This window comes from Eschrichtius robustus, chromosome 4, assembly GCF_028021215.1.
Source record: "Eschrichtius robustus isolate mEscRob2 chromosome 4, mEscRob2.pri, whole genome shotgun sequence".
NCBI classification, from domain to species: Eukaryota; Metazoa; Chordata; class Mammalia; order Artiodactyla; family Eschrichtiidae; genus Eschrichtius; species Eschrichtius robustus.
Window position 1 is genome coordinate 56492013 of NC_090827.1, and position 25424 is coordinate 56517436.

The 25424-nt window shown below is 35.3% G+C and overlaps 1 protein-coding gene across 1 annotated transcript in view; it reads left to right on the forward strand.

The window, feature by feature from the left end:
* ANTXR2 (ANTXR cell adhesion molecule 2) overlaps positions 1–25424 on the forward strand; it is a 161834-nt gene that overhangs the window by 97609 nt on the left and 38801 nt on the right. The window contains exons 15-16 of the mRNA XM_068542777.1: positions 2277–2444; positions 2762–2842. Coding sequence (XP_068398878.1) covers positions 2277–2444; positions 2762–2842 — 249 coding nt within the window. The remainder of the gene's footprint in view (positions 1–2276; positions 2445–2761; positions 2843–25424) is intronic.

Here is a 25424-nt window from a genome sequence, read left to right on the forward strand (position 1 = left end):
GAATTTAGCTATCAAGCTTGCACTTTTTTTTAAATAGTAAAAAGTCAGATATATTAATTCTGTTAAAACTGCCTTTAGCAATCTATTCTTGTTATTCTTTTATCCTTTTTGACTATCTCAATGTGGTCAAACTAAAATATTAAAATTTATACATATAAGTGTGTATATATATTTAATTGCTTTTAAGCGTTTTAGGAAAACTCTATATAAGGTGTTTCCTAGTTTGAGTGAGAATTGATTGTTGTATCGTCTGTGGTGATGGTGATAATAATGATAAAACAGCTACTTCATGAACTAACACTAATGGATTTATTTAATGCATTTCCTTTAGACCTTAGCAACTATGTATCGCACGTTTAGAAATGCGATGTTGGGTCAGAACTCTAGTTCAACTGTCTTCGTGTTCTTTATCTGAGAATGGTACAATGATACTTGGAGGAAGAATATGAGTACCATTACCTCTAGGATATCAACTGTGAAGCCTGGGCTAGTTAAAATCTAAGTTAAAAATCTATCATTTCTGAATGGATCTAAATTTTACCTACTTATATTTCTACTCTGAATTACTTCTCTCTGTTATGATACTCATATATTTATTTGACTATGTATCTTCATTTGTTTTTTGTTTTTTCCCTTAAAATTGAGACTTTACAACTGCAGGAGATGTGTCCTGGTTTTAAAGTTTTTTAGTTCAATTTAGATATATCTAAAGATTTTTAAAGTTTTAGTTTATCTAGGTGAAGACACTGTGGTTTGAAAGAGAAGGTCATTTCTCTGGAAGGAAAGCCAACTGTCTCGTTCTAAAGGTTTAATGGTGTTTAAAACAATTTTAACGACCTCATAAAGAACATTCTAGTACCACTGATAACACTGAAACATACAGATACATTTTAATGACCCAACAGAGTCCACTTGAAATTGAAAACCTACTCTAAAATTGTAGTAAAAAAAAAGTAAAAACATCTAAGTAAGCCTTATCAAGAAGCTATGAATAGATCTTTCTATGAACAGTAATCATCTGTATTCCTACCCACTAATTCAGGTCATTAAAATGCTTTTAAAAAGCATTTAATCATTTTTTCTTTGTAGAAATTATTCAACTCTGGTGAGCCACTGTGTGCCCTGGACAGGCCTTCCTGTTTCTTTTTAGAGCTTCACTTATCTTTGTCTTCTTTGGTAACGTCCTTGGTTTTTAGACTTCTCTACTGTTCCTGGTTGGACAAAGCCTTTCTCCAGGGACCACAACTTCTTCACATGCCACACATGAAAAAATTTGGCTAAAATTTAGCCAATTTTCATTGAAAAATAAAGAAAACATCATTTGACCTTCTTGTTTTCAATGTTTAGGTTTTTCAGAGAAAGGAATCCTCCCAAATTTGTGGAATTCCCTGGTGTCCCGGAATTTTTCTCTTCAAAGCAGAATCTTTTCAGATTTGTCTTCCTCAATGAAAAATTGATATGTCAAATAACCATACTCATATGAGTAGAGGAAGTAAAGACTGAGAGCTACTTTACAAAGTTGAGCTTTACAAAGTTGAGAAAAAATATATAATTATTTTACTTCCAAAGGCTAAATTTTAAATCATACTTTTTGCCTTAGTCAAACTTGATGGAAAGTTTGGAAGGAAAAATTAACTCCTTTGTATAAAATATATTTGTAAAATTCAAACCTATTTGAAACTTACTGCCCCCTTCAGACTACATATGTTCAAATCCCTGTCCTGCTGTTTACTAGCTGTGTGGCTTTGGGCTCATCACTTAACCTCTCTGTGTCTCGGTTTCCTCATCTGGAAGCAAAAACATAGTATCTATCTCATTGCATTTTTGTATGGATTAAATGCAGCTTGGCACATAATAATCATTCAATAAATGCTAATTATCATCATCATTACCATCTATTTCACCCAGTGTCATCAGTATATACGGGTATGTGTTTAGCTAGAAGGGGAACATACCTAATTAGAGAATAGAGTTACACACTGTCATGCATTTCGTATGTAAAACACAAATTAACTCCTTACTTGAAACAATGGAGAAATGGCTGCATCAGATTTAATAGATGCCAGATTTTTATAAAGGATCTTTATTTCTAGGATCTTAATATTAAATACATGAGTGGTGAGAAACCTATTAAATCTCAGAAGAGTAGGAATTTGGAGCTAGGATACCTACTCATCTTTGGACTCTGAAGTGGTGAATCAAAGAACCAACTAAACGAGAGCCTGTTCCTCTAGGCCACTATATGTCTGATATCAGTATTTCCCCTTGTTTTAAAGGTTCGTTGGGGTGATAAAGGATCTACGGAGGAAGGTGCAAGGCTAGAGAAAGCCAAAAATGCTGTGGTGACCATTCCTGAAGAACCAGAGGAGCCCCTTAGGCCCAGACCACCTCGACCCAAACCCACACTCCAGCCTCCTCAGACAAAGTGGTACACGCCAATTAAGGTGACTGTTCAAACTTTGTGGGATTTAATGGCAACTTCCTAGAGAAAGTGTAATCCTTTTAGTCTCCCTGCCCGGCCCCCCCAACCATCTGCAGGAGGACCAAGGTATATCAAATAACAGACATTCAGTTTACCTTATAACAACTGAATATTTCTCAGTAACAAGAAACTCTATTTTTGTTATTTATTTATTCATTAAATTTATGAAAGAAATGAGAGGAGAAAATAAGGCTTTACCTTCTTCATTTTAGCTCATTTATTTAACAAGCAGAGGCCGAGTACCTTCCGCAGGGATTTACAGATCATGTTTCCCTTTAGGGTCGGCTGGATGCACTCTGGGCTTTGTTGCGGAGGCAGTATGACCGGGTGTCCTTGATGCGACCTCAGGAAGGAGATGAGGTTTGTATGTGGGGAAGTGTTAGGAAAATAGTGACCGCTCAGGTGTGTATAAGGAAGGGAGGGAAATAATAATCAAAAAGAACCTAAAGTCCTCATTACAGCTGAAGAAGGAATTATTATTGTCTCATGCAAATTCCTATTACGTAGGGTGCTTAATAAATGATTATCTACTGTTAGAATATGTCTTCAAGCCACAGTTTAACACGAGGCCCTTTTCAAGTAACATAAAAATTAAGGTCCACTGTACACATACTTTAATAAGCACACTCAACGCTTCAGCCTTTGACGTGGAGAACATCACGTTCTGTTCTGAGATTTTACCCAGCGGGGAGGACAGAGTGGGGATTAGTAAATCTTCCTAACATTTACTAGCATTGAGGCCTGGGGTACATGCCTCAGATCCTCTGTTGCTTTAGGTATAAATAAGCATTTTCCTGCCTTTAAAGTTGATTTAATCTAGTTTCTTGAAAATGTGAAAGTGCTTTGAAAGTTATAAAGCGTTATGGACATCTGCAATGGTGAGATACACACACACACTTATGTATAAAAATACATACATAAATACATACACACATATATGTGTATGCATTTTCCCTATCAAGGAAGCCTTTTTTTAAAAAAAATTTATTTATTTAGGTAGTTGCGCCAGGTCTTAGGTGCGGCCCACAGGCTCCTTAGTTGAGGCACATGGGCTCCTCAGTTGTGGCATGCGAACTCTTAGTTGCGGCATGCATGTGGGATCTAGTTCCCTGGCCAGGATTGAACCTGGGCCGCCTGCATTGAGAGCACAGAGTCTTAACCACTGCGCCACCAGGGAAGTCCCAAGGAAGCCTTTTTGAGGCTTTTTTATTTTTGGAAATTTGGCTAGAATTACTCCAGCTTTATAATTTCTTTAACATATAAGCACTATTTCCTGTTGTATCGATGTAAGAAAAATAGTTTAAAACCTTTTCATATGTAACAATGAGCAGGTGTGGTTCAGAGACACAATACTGTTAGTAATGATAACAGAATCTTTTCATTGTGTGTCAACGTGATCATCATTCTGTTTGAACAAGTACATGAACTTCATTCATGTCAGCTTCAGAGAACATTAGGTTATTCAGGTCTGATGGGCTTGTTTTTTTAAGGATGAAATAATTGTTGAGATTAATATTTATTTTTCAGTGCCAAGCTATATTTAGTGTTATATGATTCTAGCTAGGTGTTTAAAATACCAAAACATCTAAATTTTTAGATCTTACTTCTATGAGATGGAGGTAGTTTTGTAAACATCTGAGTTCAGCCATTTGGAGAAGCAATTTAAGAAAATATTCCTGGAATATTCCCAACAGATCATTTACCCTTTGCTTGGACCATAAGTAGAGAGAACCAGGTGGTTTATGAAGCAGCCTCTTTCATTACCAAACCACTGTGGTTAATAGAAAGTTCTTATATTTAATGAAGTTTGTGGCTCTGTTTAAATTAATGCATGATCTGGAGTTCTGCTTCTGGAACAACATATAACAACACTATTCTTCAATATTCTAGACTTTTACTTTACAGGTTTTTAAACTGTTTTCATGTGTTATCTTAGTTTTCTGTCCCCCAAGTTAGACATTAGCTCATTTGTTCAATAAGTTTCATCCTTTTGAGTGCTGGGTATAGTGCTAGCACTAAAGATGTATTAGCAAAAACAGAGAGTGGTTCCAGGACTCTTGTCAGTACTTTCTGTATTCTTTTAACTCTCATGATTCAAATTTAGTTTTTGGCCTTTTTTCACTCTTACTAATTTTGACTTAATTCGATCATTTTTGCATTATAAATATGCACAAGTAATGGCATTAGGTGATACTGGGGAGTGGGTACAAACTATAACCTTTGCCCTTAAGAAACCTAAAATTTGTTTGGGAAACAAGATACATACAAAAATAAAATTTATTCCAGAATGTGATCTGGGCCATTTACAGGTAGGTGTCAAGTACTCTTGAGTGTATAGAGGAAGAGAGATTAACTCTTCCTGGAGGGATTTGGGAATGCTTCTTCAAAAATACAGGCCTTCTATCTTTGAAAATGAGTAGGGTTTCATCAGGTGAAGTTAGGTGGAATGGGTATTTCCACAGATGAAGCATCATGAACAAAATCTCTGAGGCAGCCAAGAACAGTGGTTTGTGGATTACAAGATAGTCTGGGGAAAACATGACCTTCAAAGTCCGGGGGAAGAGAAATTTTTGACAATACTCTGTGATAAGTATCTTCTGGTGTCCATTTGATCAACCTTGTTGTTGTGATTTACACTTTGTGTCCTATTTAATTAATCTTTCCCTACTCTGATGTCATAAAGATGTTCTTTTGTATTGTCTTCAGAAAGTTTTAAAAAATTTTACCTTTAGTCCATCTGGAATTTATCTTTGTAAAATAAGGTAAAGCAAGGTACTAATTTTATTATTTTCTTGTGTGTGTTAATAGGAAGCTGTCCCAGGACCATTTATTTTATTTATTCATTTATTTTTCCATGTGTTTGTGTTTTTTACATTTTTTTCCCCTGTAATTGATTTCTAATCTCATAGTGTTGTGGTCAGAAAAGATGCTTGATATGATTTCAATTTTCTTGAATTTACTGAGGCTTGATTTGTGACCCAAGATGTGATCTATCCTGTAGAATGTTCCATGCACACTTGAGAAGAAAGTGTAATCTGCTGTTTTTGGATGGAATGTCCTATAAATATCAATTAAATCGATCTGGTCTATTGTGTCATTTAAAGCTTGTGTTTCCTTATTAATTTTCTGTTTGGATGATCTGTCCATCAGTGTAAGTGAGGTGATAAAGTCCCCCACTATTACTGTGTTTCTGTCGATTTCCTCTTTTAGAGCTGTTAGCATTTGCCTTATGTATTGTGGTGCTCCTATGTTGGGTGCACATAGATGTATAATTGTTATATCTTCTTCTTGGATTGATCCATTGATCTTTACGTAGTATCCTTCCTTGTCTCTTTCTTTATTTAAAAGTCTATTTTTTCTGATATGAGTATTGCTACTCCAGCTTTCTTTTGATTTCCATTTTCAGGGAATATCTTTTTCCATCCCCTCACTTTCAGTCTGTATGTGTCCCTAGGTCTCAAGTGGGTCTCTTGTAAACAGCATATATTTGAGTCTTGTTTTTGTATCCATTCAGCGAGCCTGTGTCTTTTGGTTGGAGCATTTAATTCATTCACATTTAAGGTAATTATTGATATGTATGTTCCTATTACCATTTTCTTAAGTTTTTTGGGTTTGTTTTTGTAGGTCCTTTTCTTCTCTTGTGTTTCCCACTTAGAGAAGCTCCTTTAGCATTTGTTGTAGAGCTGGTTTGGTGGTGCTGAATTCACTTAGCTTTTGCTTGTCTGTAAAGCTTTTGATTTCTCCATCGAATCTGAATGAGATCCTTGCAGGTTAGAGTAATCTTGGTTGTAGGTTCTTCCCTTTCATCACTTTAAATATATCATGGCACTCCCTTCTGGCTTGTAGAGTTACTGCTGAGAAATCAGCTGTTAACCTTATGGGAGGTATTTGTTGTTTTTCCCTTGCTGCTTTCAATAATTTTTCTTTGTCTTTAATTTTTGCCAATTTGATTACTATGTGTCTTTGCGTATTTCTCCTTGGGTTTATCCTGTATGGGACTCTCTGCACTTCCTGGACTTGGGTGGCTATTTCCTTTCCCATGTTAGGGAAGTTTTCGACTATAATCTCTTCAAATATTTTCTCGGGTCCTTTCTCTCTCTCTTCTCCTTCTGGGACCCCTATAATGCGAATGTCGTTGCGTTTAATGTTGTCCGGGAAGTCTCTTAGGCTATCTTCATTTCTTTTCATTCTTTTTTCTTTATTCTGTTCCGCAGCAGTGAATTCCACCATTCTGTCTTCCAGGTCACTTATCCATTCTTCTGCCTCAGTTATTCTGCTATTGATTCCTTCTAGTGTATTTTTCATCTCAGTTATTATATTGTTCATCTCTGTTTGTTTGTTCTTTAATTCTTCTAGATCTTTGTTAAACATTTCTTGCATCTTCTCGATCTTTGCCTCCATTCTTTTTCCGAGGTCCTGGATCATCTTTACTATCATTATTCTGAATTCTTTTTCTGGAAGATTGCCTATCTCCACTTCATTTAGTTGTTTTTCTGAGGTTTTATCTTGTTCCTTTATCTGGTACATAGCCTTCTGCCTTTTCATCTTGTCTATCTTTCTGTGAATGTGGTTTTTGTTCCACAGGCTGCAGGATTGTAGTTCTTCTTGCTTCTGCTGTCTGCCCTCTGGTGGATGAGGCTATCTCCCAGGACCATTTATTAAAGGTTCTTTTTAAAGAAAAGAAAAAAAAAGATAGTCTGGAAGTTGGGGATTAAAACCAGAATGGAAGGGAATAGACGATATTGATATCGATATTGGGAATAGATGATAAGAAATCTTTCAGTTTGGATAAATTGATATATTTGTGCTTTTGAATGATGCATTGTACTCATTCTTTTATTCATTCAACAAATATTTATCTAGTGTCTAACATGTACCAAGCACTTTGTTAGATACCAAGTAAATCTAACATTCTTCTTAAATTATAGTGCTAGAATATTCTACATGTTGCCCCAGCAGGTTAAGTCATCATTCATTTTTCCGTGATTGAAGAGTAATGTTTCCTTTATTTTGACCAAAATTTCCTTTGTTTTTTAGTAATTTGGTCACACTTCTGTCTAATAAAATCCTAAAGCCTTTTATTCTAACTCTTGGGGTGAAATTGTTTCAGAATTCAGAATTTTTCAGATTTTAGGAATCTGATACAGTCCATATATCATATTTCATGTAAAGCATCGTCTCCTCAGCTCATTATTGAGACATTCTGCTACAGAAATATTAATTGCTACAAGTGGATAAATATAGACCATAAATACTCTCAAGTTAGTTCAGGTTAGGTTTTGGTGACAAACTTAACACAAAACTTTCAGTTTTCAAAGATTTTGTATTTCAAAAATATAGACAAAAGATAGTAAACTTTTATTGTGTTATTAACTAAAATTCCAATTTTTTCACTCTTCACCTATAGATGTGATTTATGATTTTTTAATTTGTTTTTATTTAAATGCAGGACTTTAAGCTTAGTAAATACCAATTGTTAGTGCAATTAATTGATTTGCTTTTCCGTCAAATATATGATTCTATATGTGCCTGACACAGTCTGACTTAATCTTTTTTCATAGTACCTATTCTTGATGGCTTTGCTGCTTCCAGAACTTTTGTCACTTAGTTCAAGCCACTGTTCAGACCTCAGTGGGGTACTCCATGAGAGCCTTGCCCACAGGTTGACACTCTACACAGTTAATTGACATGAATACGGTAAAGCTAGGAGCCCACCAATAGTATAAACTCAGTTTACCATTTTATTCCAAGGATATTTAATAAATTTTGTTAAATAGTTTGCTGAATTTAATTTGTTTAATAGTTTGCTGAACGTATATTTACGTATTCCCCCATCTAACCAAACCAGTGATCCAAAATTATTTGATCATGGAAATTAGGTGTGACATGATTTGCTCTTTTGCTTCTGATTCTTGCTATGATCCTTTATAATATTTATTATTTTTTTAAACTGGGGTTTGATGTCAAATCTATAGTTATCAGCATATAACTTTTTTCCTTTCAGAAACCTGGGAGATCTTTGCTCTCCCCTTTTTTTTTATTTCTCATCTCCCCATTTTTCATGTTTCACAAAGATTATTAAGAATATCTGAGTTTCTTTCAACTCCACATCATCTATCAGATACTCTTTATTTGATGGAATTAATTCCAATATAAAATTCCCATCCCCCATACATACATGACTATAACCTGTATTTTTTCAGAGATTAAATTATAGAATTACCCAGCAAGAATCATTCCAATACTGTGGCAGAATTAGTGTTCTGTATGTTATTAGGACAACTGAAGAGTCCCTACATTTGTTATATATTTACATTATGTTTTAGGAAGTCAGCATACTGTTTCGGTTGTATGATCTCTAGAATGCTTTCCTTCCCCCACTCCTTCCTTCCTTCCTCCCTCCCTCCTTACCTCCCTCCCTCCCTCCCTTCCTGCTTTCCCTCCCTCCCTCCCTTCCTTCCTTTCATTCATCCATCTAATCTGTTTCTTCTCAAACACATTTATCTTCACTATGCTTTCACTTACACAGTTGCTAATTTCTTATACCAGTTTATGCATTTCTTATACACTGTGCTTATTTTCTTTTTGGCTTCTTCTTCTGAATGAAGTTTTTCAATTGCTCTACTCTTTTCCTTATGAACACAGTAAGTATTGTTATTGGTAAGGCCAACCCATGTGACTCTGTGTATTTGTGCCCCAAAGAATCTGAACCAATCATAGGACACTTAATCATAGTAAATATTTGGTGGATTTTATTTAAAAGACTTTATAATAACTGGAATACATCAAATATTATTATCCAAAAAGTAATATTTAATTATTTGTCTAAATAAAATCATGTTTGCATGGTGCATGGCATAATCTGTATTATAGTAGACACTCCAGCATCCCACAAATTTTATTTAAAAAAAAAAAACATATAATATTTTTTAAATTCCAGTACTTTTTTTGCTTTAAAGTAGCTTTCATTTGAGAAACTTTATTTACCTAGTAAGAAATTGAGGACTCAGAGGCAGAAAGAGAATAAGGGATTTAGAGGATATTTGGCCCAGCTAATTTTAATGTATGATATAAAGGTGGGGTGATTTGCTTTGGTAATGCTTTATCTATGCATGAGAAAAAGACCATGTCTCACTGTTACCTTCTGTTAGTGGTAGAAGTTACCGTGGCTAGTTAGTGAAGCTCTCAAAAATTAAACTGCCTGAACTCTATGGTTTTTATCAATTTAGTTTATACAGACATGGTTTGTCTCATAGGATTACATGGGGTAGAGAAAAATTTAAATTTAGGAGACTAAGATGTCCAAGTAGCAGTGTCCTCTAGTTTTCTGGCCATTTGTTGCTTTGGATTTTCTAGGCAAGCCAGGGCATAATCGTTGAATGAGAAAATGTCTTGGAGTTTTTTCTGATAGCTTTAGATAACTAGACTTACCTATGATTAGGTTCCATCAGCATAAGGAAGGGTAAAATTCTGTCTTCAAAGTTACTCCCCTGAAACCAATCAGTACTTGATTAAACTAAGTTAAAATATTGATCTCAAATTACTCAGACTACTCATGAAAGATTTCATAAATACTATATATATAGTATGTGTACTATATATATGGTATATGTAGGTATATATATGTATTGATATTGATTCGACTAAAAAGGTTTGTCTCTGCATATCAAATAGTTCATTGGAACAAATGTTATTAGCTATTCAAGTTCAGTTCTTTTTAAAAGAAACTTTCTTATCAACATATAAATTGGTGAATACATTTTGCAAATAATTTTGTTATTTTCCTGTGCTTGTAAAGGCTTGTGTATGTTTACTTTTGATTATGCTTCTTATGAACTGTGTGTAATGGTATAGGAGGGGTGTGTGTGTGTGTGTGTGTGTGTGTGTGTGTGTTTAAAGTAATTTGTACATTGTAGAGATTAGGAGGACTTTAGGAAACATGTTCATATCATTAGACATGGATGCAGTTTGTTTCATATTGTCAAGAAACAAATGAGAATGCTTTCTCATTTCTGAATTTTAAAGGAATAGTCACACTTCTCTTAAAAAAAAAAAAAAAAAGACACAACAAACTACACTGTTGGAGAGACAGTAAAACACAATTGTTTTCAGGTTGTGGCTGATGGTTCCAAAATAACACAACCTCTGCCTAGTCAAGGGCGTATTTTCTACCTTGGAAACCACTCTTGTCATTTATTTATAAATTGTTTACTGCAGATTCTGCCTCTTGAGAGTTTAGTTTAATAAACAAATCAGGGTACGTAGGACTAAACTGGGAGTCACGCACACTTACTGTGCAAGTCCCATCACGCTGAATTTCAAGCCAAATGCTCTCCTTTTATGGCTCAGAGACCGCAGCGGGCTCATTTGCAGAATGCACTGCTGAATTGAAGTCCTTGATCAAGTAATTGAAGTTCAGGCATCAAGAATCCAAGTGGCGCGAGAGATCTCTCGCTCTGCCCCTCGCTCCCGCCACCTATGGACGCCGCCAGCCCCTGCCGAGGTGGCGCGGGGTCCGCGGGCTGCACGCAGCCGGGCCCGGGCTTTGATTGTGGCTGCAACTCCTCGCAGTCATGAATGTTGCAGCGCGCCGCGCGCGTCCAGGTGTGAGCGAGCAGGTTGTCACCGACATCTGTTGGCAGCGGCGGCAGCGGCCGCCCCGGCCCGCAGCGAGCGGCCGGATTGTCAGCGGAGGTAGTTGAGAGCGGCAGGACCGTTTTTGGTCTCACACTCGCTGCCTGGAGGCTTGAAACACCAAAGGTAGGAGCGGGGGTGGACACAGCTGCGCTCCCTAACTTGCCTTAGGCACAAATAAAGAGATCTAATGCAGTTTGACTCCGTGGCGGTGGGGAGACGAGGACAGAAAGCCACTTCAGAGACAACTTAACGCTGCAACATCTGCCGCCAAGTTTCCAGGGAGTGACGGGTGACAGCAGGTCCAGATCGAAGTCTCCACATAACCTCCATTAAGCCCTGGACTCTTTTGAAGGGCCTCCATCAAACATGCTGGAGTCCGCAGCAGGAGTTTTGTTTGGTTTTCAAAGCGGTGTTTTGTTTTTGCAATAACAAGGTAATTTATAAATGATGCATTACCATGCGTTCTCCTTTTTTATCTGAAAAGAGAGAGCCAGAGAAGCAGCAAAGCGAAGAAAGAAGAAAGCGCAGCGCTAGTTTGGGAGTTGTTCCACAAACCAATTAAATCTCCAAGGAGCTTCCTGTCTGTAATCGAGGTTATGTTAACCTTCAGACCGCAGCCCCTCGTTCACCAGTAAGCAGACAAATTTAAATACGGCAATAAAAGAATCCTAGTGATAGTAACATCCGTGAAGTACGCCCACTATGTCTGTTTTTAAACATATAGGGCTTTTTATTACATGGAGATGAAATAGAATTAGATTTTTTCCGATGTATTTCATTTTTTAGTAAGACAAAACTTAGAAAATTGCATTGACTTTTTTTCCCCATTTATAAAGGCTTCATACTGATAGTTGGGTATTAAAAATCAAAAGTAAGAATCACATGTTAACGGAAGCATTTTTCTCTTTTGAGGAAGTTCCCCCTCTCCCACCTAGATTCAGCCGGAAAAAAATTTAAGGATTTGTATAATTTTCGCCGGGAATACTGCAAAAACTCATAACTGTGCACACACACATCTATGGCATAACAGATTTGGTTAAAATATTAGTCTGGCAAGTAAAGCTCCAGGGTATGGTAAGGTAATAAAGATTCCATGGTAATGTAAATTTTTATCATTAATAATATTTAGGCTGCCTCACCTGAGGAAATAGCTGTGCCACCACTGAGATAAAGGAAAGGTGCTGACTTGAGGGTAGCCTTTGGCGTGGGTGCAGCTGGGGAGCAATGGCCTGGGGAGAAACGCGGGCATGTGGCAAAGTTTTCATCAGTCGGTGGTGAAATAAGCAACATAAATGCGTAGTTTCCAATTAACCTGAATTTATTACGTGGAGAGGACTTCTGTTAATTGTGCAGATATTTTCATTTTTTAAAATGATTGATGGTAACTGCTTTTGTAAAGAAAGATGTTCATTATAACAGAACTCAATGCCAGTCCTCTGATTTTTAAAAAATCTACAGAAAAAAAAAAAACCCACAAACCCCACAGAAACCCAACCTGAGAACATAGGTAGCGCAGGTTCATTTAAAAGGCACCACAGAAGCCTGATAACCGCAGTGGCAGATGATTCAGGCTGGACCTCTGGCTTACATTTCCAGTTCTAGATTTATGTTCACTCCTCTGTCAGTCCTGCTTCTGAATTCTCATGGTCAAAACAAACGGCCTCACCCTCTTCAATGGCAGCTTCTTCAAGTATTCTTAACCCTCCCAAGGATCACTCTGAACTCTGTCATGCTTACAAATCACCCAGGGCTCTGTGCTGTCAAACCACTTCATCTTCAGATTGAAGAAGCATCTGGAAGGCAGAGATTTTGTGCCACCCTGCCTTTAAGTTCCCCATCACGTTCGCAAAACGTAAACCACTTGTGTGTGTTTCTGAGCAGTTTGAAACCTTCACTCAGATGATTTGATATGTCAGATGTTTTCAGTGCTTGGAATCATGCTGCTGAGGACTGCATTCTTTTTTTTTCTTTTAATTTGTATTGGAGTGTAGTTGCTTTACAACGTTGTGTTAGTTTCTGCTGTACAGCAAAGTGACTCAGCTATACGTATACATATATCCCCTCTTTCCTGGATTTCCTTCCCATTTAGGTCACCACAGAGCACTGAGAAGAGTTCCCAGTAGGTTCTCATAGTTGTCTATTTTATACATTGTATCAAGAATGACGGCATTCTTAAACTTCGTTTTTTGATTCCATGTAAATATTGTGTGTCCTATAGCCAACCTTAATAATAGATTTTAGGCGCTGTAAGATAGCCCTTTATTTTAGACTTATTGACTCAGTCCTGTTGAACACAAAATGCCACAGTGCTTTCACACTTTTCCTTTTTTATACTTAAATGAAAGAAAAATATCAAAAACTTTAAAAATGGTAAAGTGGTTGCTTCCATTTTATTTCTATAAGTTCTGAAATTTTATACGGTCCTTTAGGCCAATTCTGTTGCAACATCACGGGAAAACAGTACCACTAGACTTCTCTATCCCTTATGTTACCCTCTATCCCTTATGTCCCTCTATCCCTTATGTTACCACCAGTATCTTTCATTCTTATTATCTCTTGTCATTATATTTCAGGGCATCCTTAAAATACCTTCACTACCCCTTTTAAATTAGTAGAAGGAATTAACTTTCGTTTATACATATTTGAAAGACAAATTGTTACTAGAATAACTCACGTCATGAACACGCCATTGTTACAATTCCACTGTCTGATTTATGAGTGTGCGTGTATGCGTGTATATTCGCATGTGTGTGTGTAAAATGTTTAATATAAATATATGTGTATATATATATTCCTATACGACATATTTTCTCAGTGTGTATGTCATCAACTAATGTCTGTTTCGGTGGAAAATAACAAATTCATGAAATAGAGTGCTTTTTGACACCATTTCATAGTTTAAATAAAATCATCTCTTAATTATGCATATAAGCTGGCAAAAGTGTTGACTCAGTTTGGTTCCCTAAAGTGAAATACAGAATATGCAAATTTTAATCATTTAAATTACCAAAAAGCTTTATTTTTTTCAGAGAAAGTATAAATAGAACTTAGATATTTAATTGGCTTTTTACCCCTCTGATCCAAAATAACTTGTATTTAGTGGCATCATATACATGTTATGTATTAATTTATAATTTTAGGTAGAGATATTTCTTGGTTAATGTTGACTAGCAACGCTTTGATAATCGAGACAAAAATTATTAAATTAGTTTAAATATCCTCAAATTAATGCACTGAGTTTAGAAATAAACCTTTTTTGTCATCAGTGAGCACACTAAAAGAATACTTTGAAAATATCGAGAGTTAGCATTGGTTGTCCAGGGCTAAGTATATTATTTTCTTAGGCTCAATATACAGCTTTGATGTTGAGCACTTTGAGGACATCAATTAAATCATCCAACTGGGAGCAGAAATGTCAGCAAAGATAGAATTTTCAACCTTTCTTTTCCTGTGACTGAGTGCTTTTTGTGTAGCCTTTATGTAATTTTAATTATAGAAGATTAGATTTATGTTTATTTAAATAAATCATTTTAAAATTTCTAATAATTTACAAAAATCTATATTATTTTGTATATGTTAAATATTCAGTTTTCAATTTAGAGCTCAAAAGATATAGTTCAAGGAGGGAAAAAAGTACATTATTTTGTAGACAGTTTATTACTTTAACAGAGTGCATAATGATGGTGTCTTTATGTCTACCAGACCCCCATTTATAAGTTTAGTTTAAGGCAACCTTCCTAACGCAGTTACAAAAATCGGCCTGAGTAGAAAGCTTTTATTGCCCCCTTCTTAAAAATGAATTTATATTAATACATTACATAAATACATACTTTTAAGGAGAAATAAATGACATTTTGGCCAAATAGCTTTCATTTCCTTTTCTTTTTCCAAATAAAATACTATAATTTTTATAATATACACTTACAGTCTAAGTAAATCATCTTTAAAATTGCTTCACATAAACATATATTCTCCACTAATTCTTCTCTAAATCAAATCACAGCCTCTAACATTTGAGAAATTTGAAACTGTTGTAAACTTTGAGGTATAAAATAAAAATAATTTACTGTTCAAACTTTGCAACAAATTATGTTTAAGAGTGCCAGTGGACATTCACTTGTTTACCATTTTATTTATCTGACTTTGGATTAAAAATTAAGTGTTTTTTTATTTCAAAGGGTTATAAGAAATTTCTTTTTTTTTCTCCTAATGCTTTTTTTTTTTTTTTTTTTTTTAGTTAATGAAATTGGGATAGTTTGACAAACTCTTTCCCATTACAAAATAATTTTATTCACTGATTATACCTCATATCTTTCACTCTAGAGAGCTCTTTTCACTTAGAAAATATATGAAAATAGATGGTTCTAATTTCCTAAACTTTAGATTCCCATGATTCTTCTTCAAAAGCAGGTTAGTGTATTGAAAATAATACATATTAAATATTGAATATATTTTCATAATCCTGTCCAGTGTTAAGCACAGTTTGGTTTGCAGTCACACACGTATCATATTATATCATATCCTATCTTAACGGACAGAGTCAGTAAATTTGTAAAACATACTTCAATAAAAAATTAAAATAGCACATTTATATACGTAGCATACAGATAAGAGGTCGAGAATAAAGAGCAATTACTCTCCAATTATCTTTAACACTTTCATTTCTCTCCTTTCTTCTATCTCCTAACATCGGTTGATTCCTACAGTTTAACCCTTGATCTTATGTTTTCTCTCATCCTACTTTCTCTAGAGACCATATAGAGTTTCACTGCTTTGCTATCATCACTATACACACCATTTTTAAACAATTCTATCCTCCCTCCTCCATTCTACTTGCATGTCTTTGAAAGCTTATATGAATTTTCATCTTGGATGTCTTCTTGTCACCATATTCTCTGTGTTTAACTGGACTAGTGTATTCCTTATGTATGGCTGTCATATTTTAACTTTACTCCCAGTTATTCTAACTACCCTTCACGTCATGCATCTAAGCTGAGGCCTGCAGACCCCATGGTTTCCACAATGCAGGTAAGGTCAAGACCTTAACCTTCTAATTCTGGGTATGATGTCCCATGCCAAAAATTCACAATATTTCCCTATAATGTGCACAAGATGTTGATTCAATGGACAGAATTGTGTGTACTAATGTCCCTTTTAGTTTTATTATAATTGATTAAAAGTAAAAATGAGCTATGAATGAATTTATGCGTAAACTCTGATGATTCTTAAGAGATACATCATTTTGACTTTGTAGAACATAAACGTTTTTTGTTATCAGGACTCCACCCTGAAACTAAGCTAAGACATCAGAGCAATTCTTAAATGGGACAGACTTGAATTATCTCTTAAAAAGATATGGCTGAGGATGCTGATACATAAAAATGCTATTTCTGTGGAGCTAAGATTTATCACTTTGGGAGGATGATTAATTTTTAATTTATAATTAAATCTATTGAACATTCTCTGAGTTATAGGAGCATGACACAATTATTTTCTCCTAGGTTGAATTCTGAATAGATGAAGGCTTATAATTTTTATTAATTCTCTTTATCAGGATATGTTATTATTTTCTTGCTTGCCAGTTGCCTTTTTCTCATTTTTTTAAAAACAGATTTAATCTTTGTTTCCTATTTGGTCCAAGAGAAGTTTTTAGTGATTGAAATTCTTGTAAGATGTATATTTATCCCAGTGAAATCATACATTGTAATGTCAGTCTCTTGCATTATCATCTTCTGTCCAGGCCTACATGTGGCTTATTGCCAGCTCTGAGCGTCTCATTATTAATTAATTAATTTATTTATTTATTATTTTTGGCTGTGTTGGGTCTTCATTTCTGTTCGAGGGCTTTCTCTAGTTGCGGCGAGTGGGGGGCCACTCTTCATCGTGGTGCGCGGGTCTCTCACTATCGCGGCCTCTCTTGTTGCGGAGCACAGGCTCCAGACGCGCAGGCTCAGTAATTGTGGCTCACGGGCCCAGTTGCTCCGCGGCATGTGGGATCTTCCCAGACCAGGGCTCGAACCCGTGTCCCCTGCATTGGCAGGCAGATTCTCAACCACTGCGCCACCAGGGAAGCCCCTGAGCGTCTCATTAGTCCAGTTTATAGAAACACTGGCTTCTCAACAGTGACAAGAAGGCTGATGACTGAACTCAGTCCCTACTCTCCAGAAGAAGTGTGATGGCTTTATTTGTCCTCTGAATCCAGATTTATGAACTAGTCCTATGCTCTTAAGTAGATTAGTTTCTTCTCCATTAACTGCTTAAAGTAGGGCGGCTGAGTTGTTGTTTGTAAATTTGCTAATGTCTACTTCGTTAATCTCAGACACAATAGGCAGCAGATAACAGGATCAAAGTTTCAGGACCTCAGGTTTTCATGCTGAAATAAGCATGGAAGGGTCAGTGGAGTGGGGAATTGAAGAGATGGGAGGAAGTGTTACATTGGGGAAAGGGGGCTGACTTCTGTCATTAATCTTAATTAATTGCCGAGAGTTCTCAATCTGAGTTATTAATACTGAAGTTAAGCCCTTAATACACTGTTCATGCTTTGGCATCAGATGCTCTTTTATAAGATGAGAGGTTTAGGAGAGAGAGAAGAGTGTGTGTGTTTGTGTGTGTGTATCTTACATAAATATTTTCATTTACATCTTTCAAAGATTTCCCTGGGTTAATATTCAGGCCTTCACCTTTTGACAGTTACTGTAGGGCAGTTAGGAATTATAGACAAGTAACAATAAATCCAAATAAAATTCCTAGGCATAGCAACAGCAGTAAATCTGAATAATATTACTTTCATGTTTACCAGCATACAAAATACTTCACTGAAGAGGAAATGTCAGATTATGAAATAGAAGAAGGGAAGATTAGGAGCAGAAAGGGGGAAAGAAGCAAATAAAAAGGAAAAAGGAATGAAAAATGGGGAAGAGATTATTCTTCTGAAAAACTTGCAGGCAATAGGAGAATTAAATGTTTATTTAAGTAATAAACTACAATTGTATGTTTGTATGGTTCCATATTCCACTGTTGCAGACCTAATCATTTGGAATTAAACAGATTGAACCTTGAAACGACTAAGCAGCCTTTCCTTAAAATTCTTTTTTTCTCTCCACTGTGGCTGTTCCACTCATGTTTGTCAGGTTTATCTCCCTTTACTATTAAATCTATGTTATTATTCCATGATACTTTTCAGTGTGAAACTACAACTAACTGTATTAATTGTGAGTATTTTGGCTAGGGAGGCTATGAAAAAATGGCTTGCAGTTCTTCCAGGGGAAATCTTCAAAAAGCAGATAAGGCTTAAAGCTTCAGAATTATGATTTCAGAATTATATTTCAAATTCTCCATGTATTTGGGCAAAATGAAAATATTTGTAATGAAAATATACAACACACTAAATTAATTTTTACAAGTATATCTTACTGCTGATGACTGTGAACTGAATTTCAGTAGCAAGTTATAGCCAGTGACTTGAATATCACTGTCTACAAATTTAAAATCACAAATTTGGTTTTGAGATATATTATGTTTACTCTTTACAGCAGTGTTTTCTTCCTTTTATGATTAGCTTTAAATATAAATAAGATAAAACACGAAAATGAAATAGCATTTATTTCTTTATCTACCTATTTATTTTTGCACACTGGAATTATTGGAGAGACAATGCAAAAATCTGCATGTATCAAGAGTTTAGATTTTCATTTATAGGCAGTGGAGAACCAGTAAAGTTTTGGAGCTGGGTAGTAACATGACCAAACGAAATTTGGGATAGGAGTGGAGATAATATGTGTTTTTCTGTACAGTTTTACCTGGTATCAATGCTTTTATATTTATATCTAGTCTTTCATCATGAGTTGCAAAAAGAATCACATGAAAATGATGATATAGTAAGCCTGATGGATTGTCAAGTAGTTAAGTGGTTTCTTGGATAAAATAACACTTTTTGCTATTAGAAATCCCTTTTTTTTTTTTTTTTTTTTGAACACCAGCTTAGGTTTATTAGCTAAAAAAAATGGAGATTCATGGCTTCATGTATTTTTCCTGATTTGTCAGGGGCCTAGGGGTCTTCCTTGCTTCTTAGGAATATTTAGATAGATAACTGAAGCTCAGACTGGCAATACAGATACACGTGAACGCATGTATTTATTCATATGTGCATGCATGTGTGGGAGTGTTTATGTGTCTGATGGGGGTGAAAGCACGGCATTGTGCTTGTTGAGGGCACTCATAATTTCAGGAAAGAGGGGACACTTTCTCCTCATGGGAAATACTGAGGACTCAAATTCAGTCATTGAGCACCTACTATGTCTTACGTATGTTCAGTTAGGTGTGGTCAACTCTTAATGCTAAGAGTTAGGTGTCATTTTATTCCCATTTTATAGGTGAAGAATATGAGACTCAGAGAAATTTAGTGCATTTGCCAAGGTTACACTGCTGAAAAATAACAGAGCCTAGATTCAAACCCAGGTTTTATTTATTTCCAGTTCAGTGAGTGCCCCATCGTGCCATGCCATCCTTGTTCAGTGCGGCACTTTATCCTTCTCCCTATTCAGTCAGTAACTGAGTGCATTAGGGCTTTTATACAAGTAGAGAAGTGCTTTTAAAATTTCCAGCTTTGAATCTGATTCTCTTGGGGCCAGAATGATCAATTTTTATCTATGTTTGTATCTATAAATTGTTTTAGCATGTACAGTTGAAATTCAATCCTCAGCTGGTTGAATCTGCAGATATAGAAACCGTGGGAAGGGAGGACCAACTGCTTTGCCATTTCATATAAAGGACTTGAGCATCAGTGGATTGTGGTGTCCTCGGGGATCTTGGAACCAATCCCCCGTGGATACTGAGGGCAGAGGGACAAATGTATTCAGAATGCATGCATATTACCCTATTATTTATCTATATATATACTTTAAAAAATAATTTAACTTCGCATGCATCTATAAATAAAAGATAATATTTAGAAGTGGCAGTAAATTCCACAGAAAGTTCATGAGCTGTGTGGAATAAGGAACTTCTGCATCATAAAGGATCTCAGAAGTCACGTAATTTAATGCCTTCTTATACTGCAACTTACACCGCCACCTCAATTCGGGGCTCCGAAAGGAAGAGCATGCTCAAAGGCACAAGATGCATGAAATAGTTTGTATATTCCAGGAACTGCAAGTAGTTTTCTAGGCTGGAGCAAGAAACTGGGAGTTGGGGAGGTAAGTTATGGGATGAAGGTAGAATTACAGCAATTCCTAAAGCCCTTGGTGGCATATTGGGAAGATCACTACATTAAGAGTCAGAGGATGTTTGATCTCTATACTGTCATTGATTAGCTTGAAACCTGGCACACATTTCCTCATCTCTCTGGTCCTCAGTTTTCTCATTTGTATTTAGAGAAATAAATGACCACAAAGATACCTTTGAATTCTTGAAATCTTGTCTCTTTATCTAATTCCAATCAAGGCAGCTCCATGAAGATGGGACTTTTCCTGTCATGCTCACTAGGATAACCCCAGGACCTTGTGCATTGGCTCTCAGACAGTAGACTATAATAATCTTTGAAGAATGAAACAATTTCTTGTAGGTTGAATGTTTTGGTCCATTGTTTACAAATCTGTTCAAATTAATTCATACTTTTTTAGTAATTAGACATTTCATGAGGCCATCAATAATTAATAAATACATATAAACATTTTACAAGTTACTTTAAGAATTAAAAATGGCATATATCCCTCAATATTCTGAAATACGCTTGAATAACTATAACAACACTATGATTCTAGATCCATAATGGATATTTTACTACTATTATGCTTTAAATAAATTGAAAATAACTGCACATGGAAGAAAGTAAAGAGGATACATATTTAAGAGAGTAGCATAAATAAATTTATGCCAGTTTTCTGTCTATATATAAGACTTGTCTATTTCTTGCTGCTTCTTTCAAAAAAAGAGAAGATATTAATATGTGATTTTGGATTAGCTCCATTGTCATTCTGATATGTGGCAATTTGCTGCCTTGTGTCACAACTGCAAAATAATTTAAACACAAAGTTTCTTTTATTTAATACTATTATAAGCATTGAAGTACTAATGTGTTCTTGTCATTAAATATATATAGCTACATGGAACTGCTCTCCCAGTGGGTCATTCGGAAATTGATCTTCTAACTTGGGCTAACAATAGTGGACAAATGTTAAATGAAAATCAATCACTTTGATTTAAATCAGCTAAATATACTCCTTTTATTGAGTGGCCTTTTTCCCTACAGCTAACTAGATGACAAATTACATTTGTGGTAACCTCTAGCCTTTGAATGCTTTTAACTTGAACCTCTAAGGACAATGGTTTGATTGTATGTAATTTTATTCTTTTTTTTAATAAATTTATTTATTTTTATTTATTTATTTTTGGCTGTGTTGGGTCTTTGTTGCTGCATGCGAGCTTTCTCTAGTTGCGGTGAGTGGGGACTACTCTTCATTGTGGTGCACGGGCTTTTCGTTGCTGTAGTTTCTCTTGTTGCGGAGCACGGGCTCTAGGCACGTGGGCTTCAGTGGTTGTGGCACGCGGGCTCAGTAGTTGTGACTCTCAGGCTCTAGAGCAACAGGCTCAGTAGTTGTGGTGCACGGGCTTAGTTGCTCCACGGCATGTGGGATCCTCCCGGACCAAGGCTCGAACCTATGTCCCCTGCATTGGCCGGCGGACTCTCAACCGCTGCGCCACCAGGGAAGCCCCATAGTTTTATTCCTATATTAGAATTATCTTACTCTTGATTAGTTAGATAAAAGTATTTTTAGATATTATTTATAAATAGAAAAATTCTATATTAATATTATTTAAACCACAAATTGTTAGACCTTTAATATTTCAAATCTATATCAGAAATATTTCATTACGAATACAATATAGATAGAAATAGCAATATGTTATTGGGAAGTACAAGGATCTAGCACGACATGGAAACACAGTTATCTTTAACTTCATTTTTACAACTAGAAAAGATAAAAATCAGGAAAGACCCCAGTGTAACATATACCTTAGATAACTGCATTCATGTTGCGACAGTGTCAGGATCCAAAACTGTGATGACCAGTGTAGAAAGTCAAAACTTGAAGAATATACTTAACTTAAAAATTAAGAATATAGTTCCATGGAAGTCAGTGTACACTGTCATCATTGATAATATAATCATCAGTAATGAAAAACCAGCATAATCACTAGAGCAGCAGCTATGTGCCAGGCACTGTACTAATGACCTTACATGTGTTACTGTAATTCTCAAAACAACTCACTTTCCTTATCTCCATTTTATAGATAAGGAAACTGAGGATCAGAAAGGACAAGTAAGTTGCCAGCATCACACAGAGAGGTGGTGAGTGAGTGGTATTAACTTTGAACTTTAAATAGGTTATAGGAAAATTAGTGTACCATTTAATTATGCTTTATGTCTTAAAACTAATTTGCCAATTATACAGAAAATGCACCACAGTTCAGAATTGTGCTTTAGTTGTAGTTTATAGACCCATGCACTGAACTGAGAAAATTATAACAATGAAATAAAATTGCAAAGTCAAACATAGAAATGGGAATTAATAGTCAACTATTTAAATAACATAGGAATCACTAGTGACTATTTAAATACAAAATATCCAGAACATAAATGTTGAGTATTTTACTCACGTTTTTGTAAAGATTGGGGTCAGAAAATTATCTGTAGATTTATTTGGGGGCACCTGCAGACATTATGCAGGGGCCAAGGCTTAGGAACAATTATAAAACATATAGTTTCTTTTAAAAAAGGAATAAAATATAATTAGTGGTAGAAAATATATTGACAGGTTATTCTTAATATAAAACTTTAAAATTTTGATTTTTATTTCTAATCTATAAAATCAAACTAAAAAGAAAAGTTCCATCCAGAGGCTAAGATTATGACACAATTCCAAGTTATGTTTTCCAAATATGCTTCATATAAAAACTCATATTCACTACAGAAAGGTCATAATTTTTAGATTAGGATACTGTTGGCACAGTCATATAATTTATTGTTTAGAATCCCTCTTAAAATCTAGTTTTCAGACTATTTCATCATCATTTGCGACTTCAATTAAATTTATATTGAATTTACTCTTTATTTCCTCGATCATTCTCTCTTGCTCGAGCTCTCGTTTTGATCTATGGAGCAACTGATTCCACTTGTCAAACTTATCCCTTGATCTAGCTGCAAATAGCGTGCCCCAAATCATCCTAAAAAAGCCCACTGAAATGGTTTTTAAAAAGTGTCTTCCCAGGTACATTAGTGAAAATTGAAGCAAACAGGCTTCCAGCCATTACTTTTAAGACAAATCACTAGTGTGTAAGTAGAGGGAACTGAAGGTTGAACTTCTGTAGGTTGATGGCCCACAGTGTAAGTGGTCCTTACGTTCCTTCCACTTCACATGGGGAGGCCAGGATTACCTCATTATAAAGCTGCTTTGATCAGGCATCTTGAAAGACTTTCATTGTCATGACATGCTGACATTGTCATTATTACTGTTGCTGTTGTTATTTTTTTTTTTTTTTTTAAAGTATAGTGTCTGAACTGGGTCCTATCTGTAGACATTCAGATTTAATTGCTGCGGGGTGCGGCTCAGTCATCGGTATGTTGTTGTCGTCGTTGTTTTTTAATTAATTAATTTATTTATTTATTTATTTATTTATTTGGCTGTGTTGGGTCTTCGTTTCTGTGCCAGGGCCTTCTCTAGTTGCGGTGAGCGGGGGCCACTCTTCATCGTGGTGCGCGGACCTCTCACTATCGCGGCCTCTCCTGTTGCGGAGCACAGACTCCAGACGCGCAGGCTCAGTAGTTGTGGCTCACGGGCCCAGTTGCTCCCCGGCATGTGGGATCCTCCCAGACCAGGGCTCGAACCCGCGTCCCCTGCACTGGCAGGCGGATTCTCAACCACTGCACCACCAGGGAAGCCCCTGCTGTTGTTATTTTGCTGAGAAAATACCTTTTTACCAACTTGCAAGAAATAATATTTCCCTTATTTCCAAGGTATCATTCTGTGTACTCCCTCTCATATAAAAATACTAATATCAAAATTAATAGTAATGATAAGACAAATTTATGTAACTGAAAGCATAAGAATAATATCCATATAAACTATGTTTCAAAGCTTAGGTTACTATATTTTTAGTAAACAGTTCTTCTAATTCTTTACAAACATTTACCGATTTGTTTTTGAAATCTTTTTAGGAATAAGAAATGGGGAAAACACTGGAATAATGAATGGCATTAATGAAATTGTAATATATGGCCTATAAGATTGCAGGTGAACATCTCTTTGAATTTAAAAATTATTAATGCTAGAATTTTTCTTTTTGGTGTATTGGGAAACATGCATTTAAACACATTTCTGACTTTTGTCTTTTCTGAATTTTTGGTTGAAATGTTTGTTTTTTAGTAAAATTAGACTGAAAGGAAAATGAAGTATAATCTTGTCAATAGTCTCTTTTTATCTGAATTAAGAGAAACATTTTTAGAAATTTAATGATGACTAGATAGTCCCTAACCTTCTAGAAATTTATGATCTATTTGGGGCAGAGGATAAAGTAAAGCTTCAAACATTATAATTCAAAGCAGAGCAAGCAAATTTCAGTTAAAAACAAAAAGAAAAAGTAAAGCCAATTGTACAATCTGGATGGATTCTAATTTCTAATACAATTTTCTACCATTGTAAGGTCTTGAAATCTATGGTAGTGCTGCTTTTGATAAATACCATATTTGAAGAATGAATATTTTTGCTTTATGTTAATTCTTAGTAATGCATACACAAAGGTATTACAGATAATCTATACTATATATGAATACAGCAAAGAATGGTATAAAAAATATATATATATAATTGCATATGTACATATATATATCCACAATTATAATACCACTTCAAACAAATGGTAGTTTGAAAAAATGAGGTAGAATTATGATGTGAGGCATAAAAATAAAATTAATAATTTTTTCTTGAGAACCCTGTATTTTTAAGCAGTCTTTGAGACCCCAAAATATTTAGTACATAGTCTTCAATAAATTTTTAATCTATTCAAAGGACCAAGAATACATATATAGAAAATAAAATAATGAAATATTTAAGTATCAACTCAAGGCAGTAACAAGAGATGTAGCAAAAGTGTTGCCTAATTAATTTCCAAATGAACGGTCTAGACACTAATTGCTATTTGAGTTATCAGGGAAGAGCACTTCAGACAAGGTGGTAAGATGACAGTTTACAGAGGAAGAAAGATTTGAATTAACCTTGAAGGATTTGTATAGGTAGAGAAGGCAGAA